The sequence below is a fragment of the Gadus macrocephalus genome, chromosome 9 (assembly GCF_031168955.1).
Source record: "Gadus macrocephalus chromosome 9, ASM3116895v1".
In the NCBI taxonomy this organism is placed as follows: Eukaryota; Metazoa; Chordata; class Actinopteri; order Gadiformes; family Gadidae; genus Gadus; species Gadus macrocephalus.
In genome coordinates this window covers 3,498,130-3,515,730 of record NC_082390.1, presented here as the reverse complement: position 1 = coordinate 3,515,730, position 17,601 = coordinate 3,498,130, and the positions used below count along the sequence as shown (strand labels likewise).

The window sequence follows — 17,601 nt, the reverse complement described above, 5'->3', positions numbered from 1 at the left end:
GCTTCACTTCACCTAGCTGCGGTTGTTGACGATCTGGAGGCTAGACACACGCACACACACTCGTAGCGCACACGTAGATGTCAGGGACACGCTACTCGGCCCGGCTGTGAAGTTAAACAAAACCACAGACTCTATGAAGACCGCCCGATGTCTCGCCGCGGATGTTCAGAGGACTCGGAAGCCAGGCAAACTCTTCTCAGCAGCAGTGAGTCGGAGCCAGAAGAAGTGGATTCAGATGGAGGTATACGCTTTATTGTGAGCCTGATCATCAGCCAGCCGCAGGATGCAACACGCTTTGCGGTCCACTGTTGCTGGTTTCTGGCTGGTCTTACTTCGCTTGATACCCCGCGTTTGAATAGTGGAGATATTTGATTTGATTTGACCCCAGAAATAAAAATACCATTTGTTACTTCGTAGTTCTCTCAGTTGATTGCTACCATCAAACTCTTCTCCCACTAAAGAGAAGCATCTTATGGGTTGTTTACAATCCTTTCAACTTCGCTAACCTACTTTCCAATCCAATGCGGTTTTGTATTTTGTTTAACATCCTGTTTTTATATTTGTTATGCTAAAATATGACCAACCTGTGTGCGTTACAACAATTATTCAAACTGAACAGTGCCTGGATGTTGTTAAGAAGAACGGATGGGATACGAGCAATATATATACATAATTGTACAGTAATGTAAACTGAGTCTATGTATGCTGTCTCTCTCTATGCAGGTGAAGACATATTGTATAGTAGCCAACGCATCCCCTCTCACGATGACCAGGGAAGTGCACCAAGAAGGTTAACCTATGAGGAAGCAGTTGAAGAAGCAGGTATGTTGTATCTCTGCTCGAAACGTTTGTTCCTATTTTCTCATACAATTGGCAGCAAGCTTAATATGTTAACTGAAGCTCCTTTGTTTGGGATTTGCATATTTTTTTCTGGGAAGGATATTAACTTAAATAATACTTGCATAGTTAATTTGAATAATAATCGTATATCAATCTTATCTTTGAAATAATTGTACGTTTTGGTGTTGGGCTTCTTGCTCAAGGATTCAGGTAAATATCAGATGGCAGGCATTGGAGTTTGAGCCCAGAATGTAGACGAGTACACTAGTAGACTATCCTGCCAAATATGGCAGAGCAACTTGTATGGAGGCTCAAACCATATGAAAATGACAACACTGAGGAAATAACCTTTTATGTTCCCGGGATAAAAGTAACAAATTAGGAAAAAATAGGAAACATTAAAACCTCCTTACAAATTGGTAGCTGTAATGGGTCAATTCTGTTTCTCTAACTGCCGTTTGTCGATTGTGCCTTTTCCCTGCCCCCCTTGGGGCAGTCAAGGGTCAAAGGATCCAACTGAGAAGTCACCGCTACATCTCCCCACGTTGCAACCGTCAATGATCAAATGAAATAATGTTTCCCTAAAGGACAAAGTTTCATGTGTTCTCATCAAGTAGAAGAATGGATAAGGGGATCCCTTCTCCCTCGTGCCCGGTTTACCTCAGGCTAAAAGGTTAACGTTGGATAACGCTAGGAATAGGTGGGGTGCCTACCTAGACAGCACCCCATGTTGTTGTATGTTTGTTGTATGTTTGTTGTATGACACATTAGCCTAATTATTCTAAGTCCGGATGACTCTTTATTCTTAAACAGTTTATACAGAAACGATTGAAGTGGTCCAAATTCCGACCACAGTAATGAGATGGTAATGTTTAACCCGTCCTCTCACTTCCTACTTGAATGCATTCGTCACATGAGGGGAAAACAAATAACAATGGAGTATTTAACTGCAGAACCTGTTTTCTGAGAGCCCTTTTTTTTCCATTGCTTACAAGGATACAGGATCAGGACATTCAAATGGCTTGGGGCTTTGTCTCCCAGGAGAAAGTTAGTGGCATGAGGCCTAACCCCAACTGCTCTTTAATGACCTCAGACGGTACATGTATTCACCGTCGCCGTTGGATAGTGTCTGCTAAATTATTAAATAGAAGTCAAAGTCGGGAAAAATACGACTGTGACTGCAGATGCAGTTGTCAGAGGGCATTTCTTCCCCTCTCCTTATGTACCCGATACAAGTAATATTTTCCTGCTATTGCTTCTTTCTTGACTAATTCTCAGCCAACCCATAGTTACTGTTATTAGCGAGCCCTGTGTGTGTGTGTCCTACGATGACGTCTCTGTGTTTAACCTTTTATTTAACCAGGAGAAGTCTCATTGAGATTAGAAATCTCATTTACAAGAGAGTCCTGGCCAAGACCAAGGCCACAGCACAGTTCCACGGTTACAGATAACAATTCGAAAAACAACAGAGAACACACAAATAAGTCACACTCGGAGCATCATCATCATCACACAAAAAACGTGCAGCTGTAAACCGCCTACTGCTTCTTTGTCCCCCTCAGGTTTCGGGGTGTTCCACGGGCTGCTGCTGCTGGTGTGTGGCTGGGCCAATGCCAGCGATGCGGTGGAGATCCTGTGTGTGTCCTTCCTGTTGCCCACGGCACGCTGCGACCTGCGGCTCAGCTCCTCCGACATGGGGCTGTTGACTGCCAGCATCTTCCTGGGTGAACACCCCCTATGCATATACATATTTAACAACTGTTAGCCGAAGTGAATAGTGCTATAATAGCTATTCCCCACTATTCACGGAGCCTGAGGTGAATGATTGTTTCAGTATATACTACACGTGAACACTCCAAATTAAACAAGGTAATACTTTTTGCCGATATTTATTTGTTTTTATCAGCGGTTTATTTGTTTTGATTTGCGACCACCGAAAACAATATCCCGAGATAGCGAACCAATCAAATTTACGCCATTTTAGGATGTTCACGTGTACCATATACTCAATACATGTATACATATACAACTCATATTCTACACAGCAGCCGCCATTGTGGTGGCAAGTCATAGTGACTCAGCATATACTCAAAGTGACCATCGCATGGGTTGCTGGGTTGGCCTGACGTTGTCAACGTTAAGCAATGGCCCCCCAGTTACTGATTAAGGATCCATATATTGATGCCGATCTTAGTGTTATTAAGACGTTAAATAACCTGTTGGCTGAAGATGCACAGGTCAAGTTGCATCGGAAGTCAAAGTAAAGAAGTGTACACTTCTTAGGAAAGCTGGCATTCAAACATGTGTGTATTGTAGGGAGAAGCCACCTCAGTAATGGAGACTTCCGGTACTTCCCCAGATTCGTGAATAGACCCTTTATCTCCTATAGAGCCTTTATCTCTGTAGACCAGTGTTTCCTAACCCTAGGGCGGGGACCCCAGTTGGGTTGGCCTGATATGCATATTTGGTCACAGGGGATGAACTATAGATTTACTGTATTTTGTATATAATTGAAATCTTTGAAAGGCCTCACACAGACTCCATGTACAGATTATATCGCCCAATGATTCATACCAAAAGCGAGCTACAACAAACATGGTATGTTGTGTTGAAAGAATGGGGAGGCAACACACACACACACGCACACACTTATTATTACAAACATATATGTTTGTAAGAATTAAACAATAAGTTATATTTTAATTTATGTGTTGGTTGATAGGAATGATGGTGGGAGGCTACCTGTGGGGGTACCTGGCTGACCTGAGGGGGCGCAAGAGGGTCTTAATCGTGTCTCTGAGCGTTAACGGTGTGTTCGGTGCCATGGCTAGCTTGGCCCCGTGGTTCTGGCTTTTCCTGCTAATGCGGTTCATCAGTGGTGTGGGGTGAGCACTTCTAAACAACTCTTTTTTTTATCAAAAGTATGAATCTAAATTTGTTTTCAGAGCAGAAGGCCGGCAGGTTTCTAGCAGTGCTAGCCAGCTTGTGTGTTCTGCCCTTATCAGTTTCTCTGTAGAACCATTAAGAACCAAAATGATAAGGACATCGTGTAAACTGGATTCATAAGCAGCTAATAGCCGTAATATTATACTGTTATTGGAATGTTTCGTGTCTCCAAATTCCAAAAGTTAAACGTTATTCCCAGAGTCATCTATGTGTTCCGTCTACATATGTGCACATATGGGTTTGATTAAGGTGCCTAGGAACTAGGAATTTGTATACGGACAACTCCTAGTGCACTCCTACTTTACCTGTGGTTCCTCTTGGGGTAATGTCCAGGGTGGGAGGCTCCATCCCGGTCATCTTCTCCTACTTCTCGGAGTTCCTGCCCCGTCTCAGACGAGGAGCCATGATCAGCTCGCTGGCCACCTTCTGGATGGCAGGAAACATCCTGGCTGCAGGTGGGTCCAACCTGCCATCACTCCTACGCTCTTCCCCATGGCTACGGCAAAGCTCTCCTAGTGGGCGACCCTGGTATCAACGTCCGGTCACACATTTTGTAACGCCGCCCCTTGCGGTTTTTGGTTCTCTGTGCCGTCTGCCCCAAGAAGTTCTTCTACAACATAAGGTGCGTTTCCATCCCCCTGATTTTATGCAAACTTTGAAGTATCGAATCAGTAAACGATGATGGAAACACCAACATTCGCAAAAAGGTTTATCCGCTCGCTTGAGGTGGTTTTTGAGAAATGCGAAAGAGAGTAAATTCGCAAAATGGGAGATGGAAACACACTTTTCGAAAAGGCTGTGACGTAGCGAACTTTGAACACACAGGACTGACAGTCTTTCCGATTTCCGCATAACGACCGGCCATAGCAACCCTGCCGACATCAACGTGTAACGTCATCACCCTATTCCGCTCCAACCACTTGATGGAAACGCACCTAATTCGAATTACTTTTTTGCGAACTTTCTAAAGATTTGCATCACCTTTCAGATGGAAACGCAGCTATAGTAGCACGGCTGGACCTGAGATTTAGATGAATACTTATTGTGTGTCTGTGTCCCTCTCTGTGCCTGTGTCTTGTGCGTATGTCCATCTTCTTCTCCCCAGGCCTGGCCTGGTGGGTGATCCCTGCGTCCTGGGCTCATGTCCAGCTGGGGCCGCTGACCATGCAGAGCTGGAGGGTCTTCGTGGTGCTCTGCTCGGTCCCTAGCCTCAGTTCAGCGCTGCTCTTCAGCCTCATGATGCCCGAGAGCCCCAAGTTCCTCATGGAGGTACGTCCTGTCTGCCGCCATGTTGGAGCCTGTTAGAGGTGGATCTCATGTATAATGTTTGTTATGTAATGTTGTTTATCTAATGGTTGTAGTATCTATTACTGGAGATTTAATGTTTGTGATCAAAATGCTTCAGATCTTATGTTTTCTATATACATTTTTTTAATCGAATGTATCTGATATAAGGTTGTCGATGTCGTGTTTCTAATGTAATGTTTGTTTTCTTATATTTGTAACCTCATGTGTTTCATATAATGTTTGTTATGTTTGGAATGTAGTTTGGAATGTGTGTAATCTAATGTTGGTTATGTTATGTTTGGAATGTGTGTATTGTTATGTTATGTTATGTTTGTAAGGCTGGACGGAAGAAGGAGGCGCTCCATGTGTTCCGTGTGATGTTTTCCGTGAACCACTGGAGATCCAGCAAGACCTTTCCGGTACGAAATGAATTCACCCACTTTGGCTGTGTCAACCTAGATACGTTCTCCCATTTCTCCCTGTGACTCCGTTTGCTTTCAACTCAATTCGATTTTATTTGTATAGCCCTTAATCACCATGACAGTCTCAAAGGGCTTAACAGGCCAAATATCTATGACTCCCCCCTTTACCCAAGCCCAAGCTTTCAGTGCTCATTCCTTCAAGTTCCTCATCCTCATCCTCATCGTCATCCGCTTATCCGGGGTCGGGTCGCGGGGGGAGCAGCTCAAGCAGGGGGCCCCAGACTTCCCTTTCCCGGGCCACATTGACCAGCTCTGACGGGGGGATCCCGAGGCGTTCCCAGGCCAGTGTTGAGATATAATCTCTCCACCTAGTCCTGGGTCTTCCCCGAGGTCTCCTCCCCACTGGACGTGCCTGAAACACCTCCCAAGGAAGGCGCCCAGTGGGCATCCTTACCAGATGCCCGAACCACCTCAGCTGACTCCTTTCTAAGTAAAGGAGCAGCGGCTCTAATCCGAGTTCCTCACGGATGGCTGAGCTTCTCACCCTATCCCTAAGGGAGACGCCAGCCACCCTTCTGAGAAAACTCATCTCGGCCGCTTGTACCCGCGATCTCGTCCTTTCGGTCATCACCCAGCCCTCATGACCATAGGTGAGGATAGGAACGAAGATCGACCGGTAGATCGAGAGCTTTGCCTTGCGGCTCAGCTCTCTTTTCGTTACAACGGTGCGGTAAAGCGAACGCAATACCGCCCCCGCTGCTCCGATTCTCCGGCCAATCTCACGCTCCATAGTACCCTCACTCGCGAACAAGACCCCGAGGTACTTGAACTCCTTCACTTGGGCTAAGGACTCATTTCCTACCCGGAGTAAGCAATCCACCGGTTTCCTGCTAAGAGTCATGGCCTCAGATTTAGCGGTGCTGATCCTCATCCCAGCCGATTCACACTCGGCCGCCAGCCGATCAAGTGAGTGCTGAAGGTCACAGGCCGATGATCCAATGAGGACCACATCATCTGCAAAAAGCAGTGACGAGATCCTCAGACCACCGAACTGCAACCCCTCCCCACCACGACTACGCCTCGATATCCTGTCCATGTATATCACAAACAGGATTGGTGACAAGGCGCAGCCCTGGCGGAGACCAGCACCCACTGAGAACGAAACTGACTGGCTGCCGAGAACACGAACACAGCTCTCGCTTTGGGAGTACAAAGATTGGATGGCTCTGAGGATAGACCCCCTTACCCCATACTCCCGCAGCACCTCCCACAGTTTCTCCCGGGGGACCCGGTCATACGCCTTCTCCAGATCCACAAAACACATGTAGACCGGATGGGCATACTCCCAGGCCCCCTCCAGGATCCTTGCGAGAGTGAAGAGCTGGTCCGTAGTTCCACGTCCGGGGCGAAAACCGCATTGTTCCTCTTCAATCTGAGGTTCGCCTTCAAGTTACGTAATGATATGTACACATAAGGGAGTACTTGTTACTGTTTCGTCATGCTGTTTACCCGCTGCTCCTTAGCCTGAACGCAGTCAGGACTAATGGCGACGGCAACAGACAAAAGTGTATCATCAGCACTGAGGCTGCGATCAAGTAGAAAATGGACAAAGTTTGCGTGTGCGTGCCTGGACCTGCCTCGGTCTGGAGTTTGCAACGCTCCGAGAAATGCGGCCACAGTGAGCCAGCGCGGAGGGCTCGGAGTGAGCTGTCCTCTGACCTGTTTTCCAGATGTTTGGCCTGGTCACGAGTTCCCCGCGATCGCAGACGCGCGTGAGCAGCCAGGCGTCCTGCTGTGGCCGCCTGCTGGAAATGGTAACGGCCCAACAGACGAACAGACGTTATAGGTCTACAGCAGACACAATGGGATTAGGAGGGGGATCTCTTTAGGGGAACGTGTTTGGTGTGTCACTCAAGAAAGTGTCAGTCCCTTATTAAGTTATTTTTATATTGGATTGTATTTATGTTTGTTGTACTAAACAACGAGCAAGCAGCAGTCATCAATAATGGCAATGAAATGCTTAAAATTCTTACCCAGAATAGTACGAATGAGATGATAACATTAAAACATCTTGGAAAAATCACTCACTTTTATAGATGGAAAAAAGCGCTCCACCAATTCTCTTTTACTCACATGTCCATTTCCTGGCTCCTGCAGGGCCTGGCTCCCATCAGACAGATTTTCTCCGGCCCCCTGAGATCCAGGAGTTTTGTCCTCCTGGTGGTCTTCTACACCATCTCCTTCGGGTAAGGGTCCGATTGCTGGGTGTGATGTACTTTATTTAGTGTATGTCATTGATTGGAGAATAGGATCTCTTAAATGCGTGTGTGTGTGTGTGTTTATTTTTAGCGTTCATGTCACTGTGCCTTTTAGGTGCTAAGTTAGTACTTTATTGATGTGTGTGTGTGTGTGTGCGTGTGCGTGCGTGCCTGTGTAGGTACTACGGGCTGTGGATGTGGTTCCCGGAGCTGTTTAAGAGGACTGAAGATGGAGGCTCCCCGTGTGCCAACGTGTCCCGCGCGCCCCAGCTCCTGAACCAGTCCTCCTGCTACCCGCCCAACACAGCAGGTCGGCACCAGGACGGAGAACACACACACACACACACACACACACACACACACACACACACACACACACACACACACACACACACACACACACACACACACACACACACACACACACACACACACACACACACACACACACACACACACACACACTATAACTACTAGTTATTGTGTGAAAGTGCTTGTTTAAAGTGCTTTTCTAGCATTGTTGAATTGTATACTAACATACTGTTTATGAAGGCAGCACAACAACTGTATTGAGATGCATACATACTAGATCCACCAAATTAAGATGAGACAGAATGTTTCTTTTATTAAGCCCAGACGAGAAATTCAGCCTTTTCTTTAATCATCAACATTGACTTTACTACCCCTACAACCCCTCCCCCTCTCTATAGCTTGGTAGCCAAGGCTGTACACGCAGGTAATTGATCTGTGTTTTTTTTGTTCTTCCAATGGCAGTTTATATGGAGGGCTTCATCGTTGCCGCCTCAAACCTACCCGGCAACATCTTCACCATCTTCGTGATGGACCGCGTCGGAGGAAAGACGCTGCTCTGTAAGTCTGGCGATATCATACATAGAATGAATAAAGTCATATAAAAGTTAGAAAGTACATTTTACTTATTATATACTTACCTAGTTTTCTGCTTTTATGTGAGCAGTGTTTGTAATAACGCCGTTTAAAAGAACGACGTTAGGTAACTCCGTTATTTTTTCAGTAACGGTGTACTCTAACTAATTACTGTTTCCATCGTTACAACGCCGTTACCGTTACTGTACGTTAAATGCGGTGCGTTACTATGAATTGATTGAATAAACTGCGTAATCCGACCGCACCCCTGGCTCCAAACACAAACTGCTAGTGAGGAGACCGGGCCGGTTAACAACGAGCTAAGCGATTATGATTGGCCAAGGCAGTCATGTTTCATGGTAGCCAATCGGAGCCAGTGTTTTAACACACAAGCCTAGCTAGGACAGGACACGCGTGGCACACACACGCACACACACACACCAAACAGATAAGATGAAGCAGCAGAAATGGTATTCGGCAGATGTTCCACAGCCTTTGCAACCAAGCAAATTAAAATTCAGTTGGAAGTATATCAGGGCCTTGAATGGGCAGTTCAACCATTTAACACATTAAGGCCAAGTGAAAACTGCTCAGAAAAATCTCTCTTTTTTACAGCAACGCAAAAAGTTACTTTCCCAGGTAACTAGTTACTTTTATTATAGAGTAATTCAGTTACTAACTCAGTTACTTTTTGGAACAAAAAGTTTTTTAAAGCGTTAAACGTTCCCAACACTGCTAGTGAGTAAAACAATATTTGAACATGACAGAAGAATCATCCCTATAATTACTTCATAAGAAATAAAGAGTTACTAGGCTAGAGCTATCTTGTGTGTAACATGACGTGGCTTCTGTTCCTGTTTCTGTCCCAGCCTGCAGTCTGATGGTGTCCAGTGTGAGCGTGTTCTTCATCTACATGGTCCAGACCAAGGCCGGCAGCCTGGTTCTGTCCTGCATCTTCAGCGGGGTGTCTGTGATCGGCTGGAACGCCCTGGACGTGGTGGGCACGGAGCTCTACCCCACCCAGCTACGGTACGGCCGCCGGGCTAACCTCTGACTGCCTGCTTACTGTTTGACGTTAGCACGCCCAGCATTAGCAGCTCGGTGCGAATGCTAATTGTGCTAACGATATGAAAGCTACTTGACGTTTCCTGTGTGTCTTCATCGCTGAGATTTGATAATATGTACTGTAAGCATATTTTATTTAGAAGTGACATATTGCATTTATTAGCAAATGTTATGGAAAAAATTATAGTTTAGAAAAAGTAATTTTTTTATTATTTGTATTTTACCCCCGAACTAAAAACGTTTACAAATTTTGGAGATGCTCAGAAATTTTTTCACATTAATATTTACCACTAATATGATCGCATATATGTACCTTTTACGAACTACTACTAATAATTAACCCTTCAATAGCAGCACACAGTATCTAGTAAAAGCGTCGCCCACACTAAATCATTCTTTGTTTGTCCACATTTTTCTTTATTTATATATATATATATATATATATATATATATATATATATATATATATATATTGCTGTTATTGTTGATATTGTTGTTTTCTATATTTCCTCATATTTATATATATATATAACTGTGCAAATGGAGGACTGCTCCAACAAAATGTCGTCGTCTTGTGCAATGTCAATAAAGGTTATTCTACTCCATGGGCTCTCTTCACAGGTCCTCTGCGCTGGGCTTCTTCACGGGGGTGGGGCGCGTGGCGGCCATCACGGGGAACGTGGTGTTCGGCAGCCTGGTGGACAGTAACTGCGCCGTGCCCATCCTCCTGGTGTCGGCCCTGCTGTTGGCCGGGGGGCTGGTGGCCCTTCTGCTCCCCCAGACCAAGCAGACGGACCTCAGCTGAGACCCCCAGCTGAATCCCCCCGCTGAGCTGAGCCCGGCTTCTCATCTGCCGGTCAACAGAGGATATTTATAGATTTTTGTGGATCAAAATGATCCCAGTCCCATGTCGTACATTGACGAAATATGCATTCCGGATTATAGGACTGATTCGATCATCCGGTCCGATCTGATTTCGAACATTTCGGTGTGGAAATCTATTTTTTGGAGGATTAAGACACATATCCTGACGGGAACATGTTTGAACTCTGCGGCCCTGATGTACGAAGTTGTGATGCAATCATTCTAGATGTCCACCGGAGACATCCACCAGATGTTTCTGTAAACGAGACTCTGTTTCTCGGCACTGCCTCTGAAGCTTGCTAGCTCACTGTGATGTACTCCACACTCCTCAAGCCTTTGTTTGATGGGAAAGCAATGTGAAAAAAACAGTGTCATACTTAAATTGATATTACATGTTATAAGGGGTGTATTGTGTTTGACTTTTGAGAAGTCAAAGAAAAGAGGGTATTAAGCTCTGCCTCGTTGTAAAAATGTGACTAAAGGCTCATTTTAGTAGCACATTGTACTATCATATAACTGCTGTCCGATAATCATGCATTCAATATATTAATTCATGTTAGGATATTAGGTTATTTTCCTCCTCATTCATTTTTAGACACTAATAAATATGTTCTTAATACATCGTGGTACGCAGCTTCTTCATATAATGATCTCTTATGATAGATAAATTAGAAATCCGTTTTTTACAAATCTTATTGAATGGTAACATATAGCTTGGCACATACTATAGAGACCATTAATAACTACAAGAACTTTAAAAATAAGCTTATAATAATATGTGGAATAATTATTACGTTTTGTCTCATGATCTGATCACGTGATGCCCTAACCACGTGAGGCGGGTCGGACAGGTGTTTTATGATTGGAGGGCGTGAACGACAATAAAATTATAGAGGACCCCAACTCGCTCCGTCTTAAATCGTGGTAACAAAACACAACATATAGATCTGATCATCGAATATAATTAATTCAAATATTAACGTGGATTTTGAATAACATCACCAACTTGCCAATGGCTATTAACAGCATAACGGTTGGTTAACTCTCGGTTTAGCGTGTCGATTCTAACTCCGTCTCATGCCTAAGAACAATGTTTTTATTCTTCAAAACAGCTGACCCTGGTCCTCTGCATTCTCCTCGGGCTAGACCGCGGCGGAGCTCTGGGTAAGAAATCAAGTCCATTAGTGATGAACACTATCGGGTTCATCATATCAATTATGCAATATAGGACAAATGAAAAGTCTTCTCTCCACCACTAAGGAATCTGCAGTGTATCACACTGCAAGGACCCCGCACGGTGCGCGATGTATCCGAGCGGAACTGTGTGCAAGTGCACCAAAGGGTTCTATGGAGATCAGTGCGATAAAGGTAAGAATAGGTTGTGGCTGTCAAATGTTTTTTTTTATATTATGCTATTTATTTTAACAATAGCATTGAGCCTAGATTCAGTCAAGAGTTTACATTGGCGACAAGGAGTGCATTTTGTAGAAAATATCCCTCCACGAAACAGAACTTGGATTTTTAATGTATTTGGACATTTAAGTCTCAATAGATTGCCACACACACACACACACACACACACACACACACACACACACACACACACACACACACACACACACACACACACACACACACACACACACACACACACCATAGCCCTATGTATATGTAGTCTCCTCATTTCAACAGACGCCCAACTGAAAGTGCTCTGCGGCAAGGATTTCATAACGATGCGAATGGCTGAGGACTTTTTCAAATACTATGAAATTCCTCTCGACTCCCTGCGTCTGCCCAACAAGTCCTGCCGAGCCCAGAGGGAGGTGATAGGCGGCGTGCCGTACTACATGGCCCGGATATCCAAAGAGAAGTATGCTTTGTGTGGAGGCAAGCCACAGGAGGTATGTTGGTAGGCCTACAGGGGCAGGATGTTAGTGGCCAGGGGGTCTTGAGTCGCACCTGAGAAGTTCCTTAACGACAAGTCTATTTATTAACTGTCTAGCCCCTTACCGGACCCTTAATGACCTGTCTCACTATTCACTGTCTAACCCCTACCTGCTCCTTGAGAACCTGTCTCACTATACACTGTCCAACCCCTACCTGCTCCTTGAGAACCTGTCTCACTATTCACTAACCCCTACCTGCTCCTTGAGAACCTGTCTCACTATTCACTGTCTAACCCCTACCTGCTCCTTGAGAACCTTTCTCACTATTCACTGTCTAACCCCTACCTGCTCCTTGAGAACCTGTCTCACTATTCACTGTCTAACCCCTACCTGCTCCTTGAGAACCTGTCTCACTATTCACTGTCTAACCCCTACCTGCTCCTTGAGAACCTGTCTCACTATTCACTAACCCCTACCTGCTCCTTGAGAACCTGTCTCACTATTCACTGTCTAACCCCTACCTGCTCCTTGAGAACCTTTCTCACTATTCACTGTCTAAGCCCTACCTGCTCCTTGAGAACCTGTCTCACTATTCACTGTCTAACCCCTACCTGCTCCTTGAGAACCTGTCTCACTATTCACTATCCAACCCCTACCTTCTCCATAATAACCTGTCTCTGTATTAACTGCCTAACCCCTGCCTGCTCCTTAATGACCCGTCTCTGTAGTCACTGTGTAACCCCTACCTTTTTGTTAATGACCTGTCTCACTATTCACTGTTAGTCCTTTGGATAAAAGCGTCTCTTAAATGACTCAATAGTCAATTGCCATTCAGGAGATTCTTATTGAGGCTGAGATCTACGCTGTTTACTGCTTATTCAAATGATGGAACGTTACGGTGCATAGATAAGACGGGAGTATAATTGGGTGTCCTCCCCTTCCAGAAAAACATCACTCACATCGCCTACTCGTTGACCCTGCTGTCAGCGGCCCAAGTGGTGGGAAACATCGTGCGTGACCCGGTCATCAGAATAGACTACACGTGTGTCTACCCTTACACCCGGAGTGTCAGTCTGGCTTTCCCGGTCATACCTTTATCCAGGTAGTGTGTGTGGGTGTGGCTATTGGTAGGTTGTGGGTGTGTTTTGGTTGTCGTGTGTGTGTGTGTTGACGTGATTCCCTCTCTCTGGCTAGTGAGACGCTGATGCGTATGGACGAGATGGACGCCAAGGTGGAGATGGCTTTGTACACGGACGCCAACTTCACCTCGGCCTACAGCCACGCCCCCACCATCCACCTGAGGAACAAGGTGAGGACGGGCGGGGAGCCACGAGCATGTAGTTCCCCTAACGGCCTCTGGAGCCTCGAAAGTTGTTGAATGCAGAATGACCCTCCACCATTCAAACTTAACGGGAATTATTGAATTAAATTCTGGTTATACAAGAAAAATATACTTTCGGTTCGGATCTCAGTGGCTAGTTGGCTAGTCCGTATATAATGTATTTTTAGTTGTCATGTTTAATTTCAACAAATAGTCATGTATGATTAAATATGAATGACTTTCTGCCAGAGGCAACCACAAGGTAGCCATTAAATTTCCGCCCTCAATATGTCAAAATATGGATTTTTTTCTACTGCTCGGTGCAATAAATCTCAAGCAATTATGAAAGAGGAATCGAGGGATTCATAACGCTCGTGAAGTGTGTAATCAATTGGCAAAAACGCGTTTATGGTGCGACCCCAGGCCCCGCCCACCTAGACACGTCCCTGCGCGTCACTTACCCCTGCTACCGCTTGTCTCACTCTGACCCCGCCTCCCAGGTGTACGTGGAGGTGAAGGTGACGGAGCCCGAGGATTTCTTCGTGCTGGGAGTGGACGAGTGCTGGGCCAGCCAGTCCTCGGAGCCCGACGCCACCGGCCAGGCCGTCCACACCCTGCTCCACAGGGGGTCAGTACCGCCGCCCAGCCGTGTGATCCGCGTCCGCCCGCCATGTTGTGAGGTAGAGCTTGGGGGCAGGACAGCCTGGCTCCGCCTGCCTACGTACTCCCGCTCAATTCTTCCTTTCTCTTCATTCCTGCGTCTGGGTTCGCGGGTTTTCTCCGGCCAAATTTTTGACAGTCCAATCCGCGAACAGAGGGAGTGGCTGAGAACTATGACGTTGAGGTCGTGCACTAGTTGGAGTTATAGTCAAACGTTAGCGATTGGTTATGGCAGATCCAGAGTGGCACTGGGCAGATCCAATCGTTTAAACTCCAACAGACACCCGCCTTCCAGTGAGTTAACGTTTGCCTATGGAGAGCGGCCAGACTCTCTGTGCAAATGAAATGAAGTACGAGAGTCTGGTAGGACCAGGCTAGGGGAAGGTTGGTCTGGTGCAGTGTTTCAGAAGCTATGGGTCGGGATCCCACTACGGGGCGCCTGGTTTAGATATGGGGTCGCGGCGGCCTTCAGACAGCCATAGTTATTTGAACATACCTTTTGATAACGTCTGAAGGGTGAATTTATAGGAACAGACTGCCTAATGATTGGTAGGGAGCAAGCTACTGATGACTACTTCATGGGGACATTGATATATTGGACAGATTAGTTTCAAAGTTATGTGGGAAAGCAATAAAAACAAAAGTACTGGTTCACTATAATCATTGACAGAAATGGGGCCGGCATACTATGTTATAGCAGAACCTCTGGGGGGAGAGGGCACAGATCCGGGGCCTGAAACTGGCTGGGGACGAGCAACGCCTTGTTTCCTATTGCGTAACGGAGATATTCTACCAAAGAAAACTGATCCAACTCACGAGTGGAAGTCGTTTCAGAAGGAGATTTTAATGCGTATTTTCCTACAGTGGCTGATCAGCACGATGCTGATAGGAAACCTAAACGGATAGTTTTTTACAGTTTCTTATGCTGGCCGAGATTGTATTCGCCAATCACACTTTTTACAGATCCCCGCCTCCTGCAACGTGATTGGTCGAAAACAAATACGGATCAAAAGAAAGTGAAAAGCCCCATTCGCTCAGACAGGTGCTGGACTGCCATCAGTCTTCAGATGCTGATCTGAAGTCTGCTTCGTGGGACTAGCAGGCATCATAGCACCACAGAGTAATTGAACAGCCATGTAACGCTTCTCTATAGTTTCATCAAAATGACCAGTAAACGTACTCCCTCCCCCCCATGTCGACTCTCCAAGGTGCGTGACCGACGACACCGTCGCCATTCTGCACCGGAACGCCAGCGCGGGCCTGGGGGGCTCCAGCGAGGGCGGTTCCCTGACGCGCTTCTCCTTCGACATGTTCCGCTTCGTGTCGGAGCCCCACGACCTCTACCTGCACTGCTCCGTCCAGCTGTGTGAACCCGACGACCACGCCCTCTGCACACCCGTAAGGCCCGCCTCCCCTCTGCTTAACTCGACCTGCTACGGTTCTGTAACCAATCATTCCACAAGCAGTGTTGAATGCTTGATGCTGATTGGTCAATCCCGTTCCAACGGTGTGCATTCTTCATTGATGACAGGACACCTCTACTTTTTTAACTCTTCCGATGAATGCGCCTCAAATCCGACACTATTATCAATGGTTTTATATATATATATACTTTTTTTTTTTCTTTCTCTAGGGTATTTAGAAGACGCTTTTTATCCAAAGTGACTTACAAGGTTCATACACACATTGACACAACCTTCCGGTTACAAGTGAACCTGCTTTACCTCCTAGGCTAAACTAACCCCTAGTTAGTTGCTGCATGTCATGTTCGAGGCTCTTGATTAACGAAACAATGTTAATTTATCTCTGTGTGAATATCACATTCATATCGCTGAAATAATGTTTAGATTTTAACCAGATGTGCCGTGTATGACTCTTAGCTCTGGCGTCTAAACGCATCAGTGTTGTGGTGTGTTGTTGTTGTGTGTTGTTGTTGTTGTGTGTTGTTTTCAGAGCTGTAAATCCATCATCAAGCGCGAGGCGCTGAGGGCCGATAACGCTCACGGCCTGCTGTCCTACGGACCAATCAGAGTAGAGATGCCCGACCCACCGCAGCCCAGTAATGGCCAATCACAGACTCTCATTTCACATTCAGTCGTTAAGCAGCTTTAGTGAGGATGAGTACCACCACAAACAATCTCTATCGGAGTCGCTATAAAAACTCCTAGGCTGGTAAAACTTTTTTTTTACTGAATCGCGTAAAATTAAGTTTGTTGTAATTTCCTGTGAGGAAAAAAATAATTAGTATATTACCCGTTGATAATGAATAGAGAGATGGGACATGACGTTGTTAACGGGCAGGATAGTGTTGCTGTTGGGTGTTGTGCCCCAACCCAAAGGTTCTGGGTTTGAACCACAATATGTGCAGTCTATCTGTACGTAGAGTAAGATGCCTCCAACCCCTACCTGCTCCTTAATGACAAGTATCTTGGCAAATGGTTCACTAACATTTTGCTGCAATGAGGCGTCTGTTAATGACTAAAGTGTAATAATCCACCTGTGTTGCTTGTGAAGGGGTCGTTTTGTAACACTCAACGTACTGTGTGTGTGTGAGTAGGTCTGCTGAAGATGGTGATTCTGCCCTTGGCTGGAATCTGGACCGTGGGCCTCTTCCTCCTCATCCTCCTCATCGTCGTCAAGTCAGGCCGCAGGAGGATAGAAGTTTGAATGTGTCTCGCTGCTGCAGCGAGTGCTTTGAATGTGTCTCGCTGCTGCAATAAAACGTACACAATCCACCAGACTCACCAGTCCTCTATTTTAAACTATTTGTGTAAAACTTCAAAGCAGGACATGGGGATGTTCGTGATTTTTTTCTTCCTTCCTTTCTTTATTTTTCATTTTGGTACAGTGGTTGTTGCTGTAGCGGCCTGTAGCCACCCCGTTAGCAGCACTGAGCTTGGTTTGTACTAAATCTTGGTTTATTTCGCCTCGTTTCTGTGGATTGTGGAATGCTAATTAAACGCACGTTTTAATGTATTTAGTTGAACTAACGACCATCACATAAACCAAAACTTGAAATTGTGTCTGAAACAAATATGCGTCTGCAATTGACGCCATTCACTTTAATTAACTGTTGCCTGCCCATAGCTATTTCCCACAAACACCAACAGGGGGAGACATTTTCTCTCTTATCATTGATGTGGGTATGGCTTATTATGTGTGGAACA

General features: G+C 45.7%; 2 protein-coding genes across 4 annotated transcripts; both read left to right on the top strand.

The window, feature by feature from the left end:
* The first annotated feature begins 107 nt into the window (after nucleotides 1-107).
* On the top strand, nucleotides 108-11,186 carry sv2 (synaptic vesicle glycoprotein 2). Its single transcript, XM_060060294.1, has 13 exons — nucleotides 108-241; nucleotides 724-822; nucleotides 2,403-2,564; nucleotides 3,563-3,725; nucleotides 4,120-4,241; nucleotides 4,892-5,055; nucleotides 5,412-5,492; nucleotides 7,226-7,309; nucleotides 7,653-7,741; nucleotides 7,933-8,063; nucleotides 8,528-8,623; nucleotides 9,508-9,667; nucleotides 10,325-11,186. Exons 1-13 carry the CDS (start codon nucleotides 148-150, stop codon nucleotides 10,506-10,508), a joined length of 1,629 nt encoding a protein of 542 aa, XP_059916277.1. The 5' UTR covers nucleotides 108-147; the 3' UTR covers nucleotides 10,509-11,186.
* Nucleotides 11,187-11,332: 146 nt separating this feature from the next.
* zpd (zona pellucida glycoprotein d) lies at nucleotides 11,333-17,421 on the top strand. 3 transcript variants are annotated; one of them, XM_060060296.1, is made up of 10 exons: nucleotides 11,333-11,600; nucleotides 11,680-11,731; nucleotides 11,828-11,935; nucleotides 12,260-12,468; nucleotides 13,398-13,555; nucleotides 13,648-13,762; nucleotides 14,275-14,402; nucleotides 15,643-15,832; nucleotides 16,388-16,493; nucleotides 16,992-17,421. In XM_060060296.1, the coding sequence occupies exons 1-10, from the start codon at nucleotides 11,580-11,582 to the stop codon at nucleotides 17,099-17,101; spliced, it is 1,197 nt and encodes a 398-aa protein (XP_059916279.1). In that variant the 5' UTR covers nucleotides 11,333-11,579; the 3' UTR covers nucleotides 17,102-17,421. The 3 variants fall into 3 exon arrangements, with proteins under 3 accessions (XP_059916279.1, XP_059916280.1, XP_059916278.1); XM_060060297.1 differs by having other exon boundaries at nucleotides 11,333-11,491; nucleotides 16,989-17,113; XM_060060295.1 differs by having other exon boundaries at nucleotides 16,989-17,113.
* The last annotated feature ends 180 nt before the right edge of the window (nucleotides 17,422-17,601 follow it).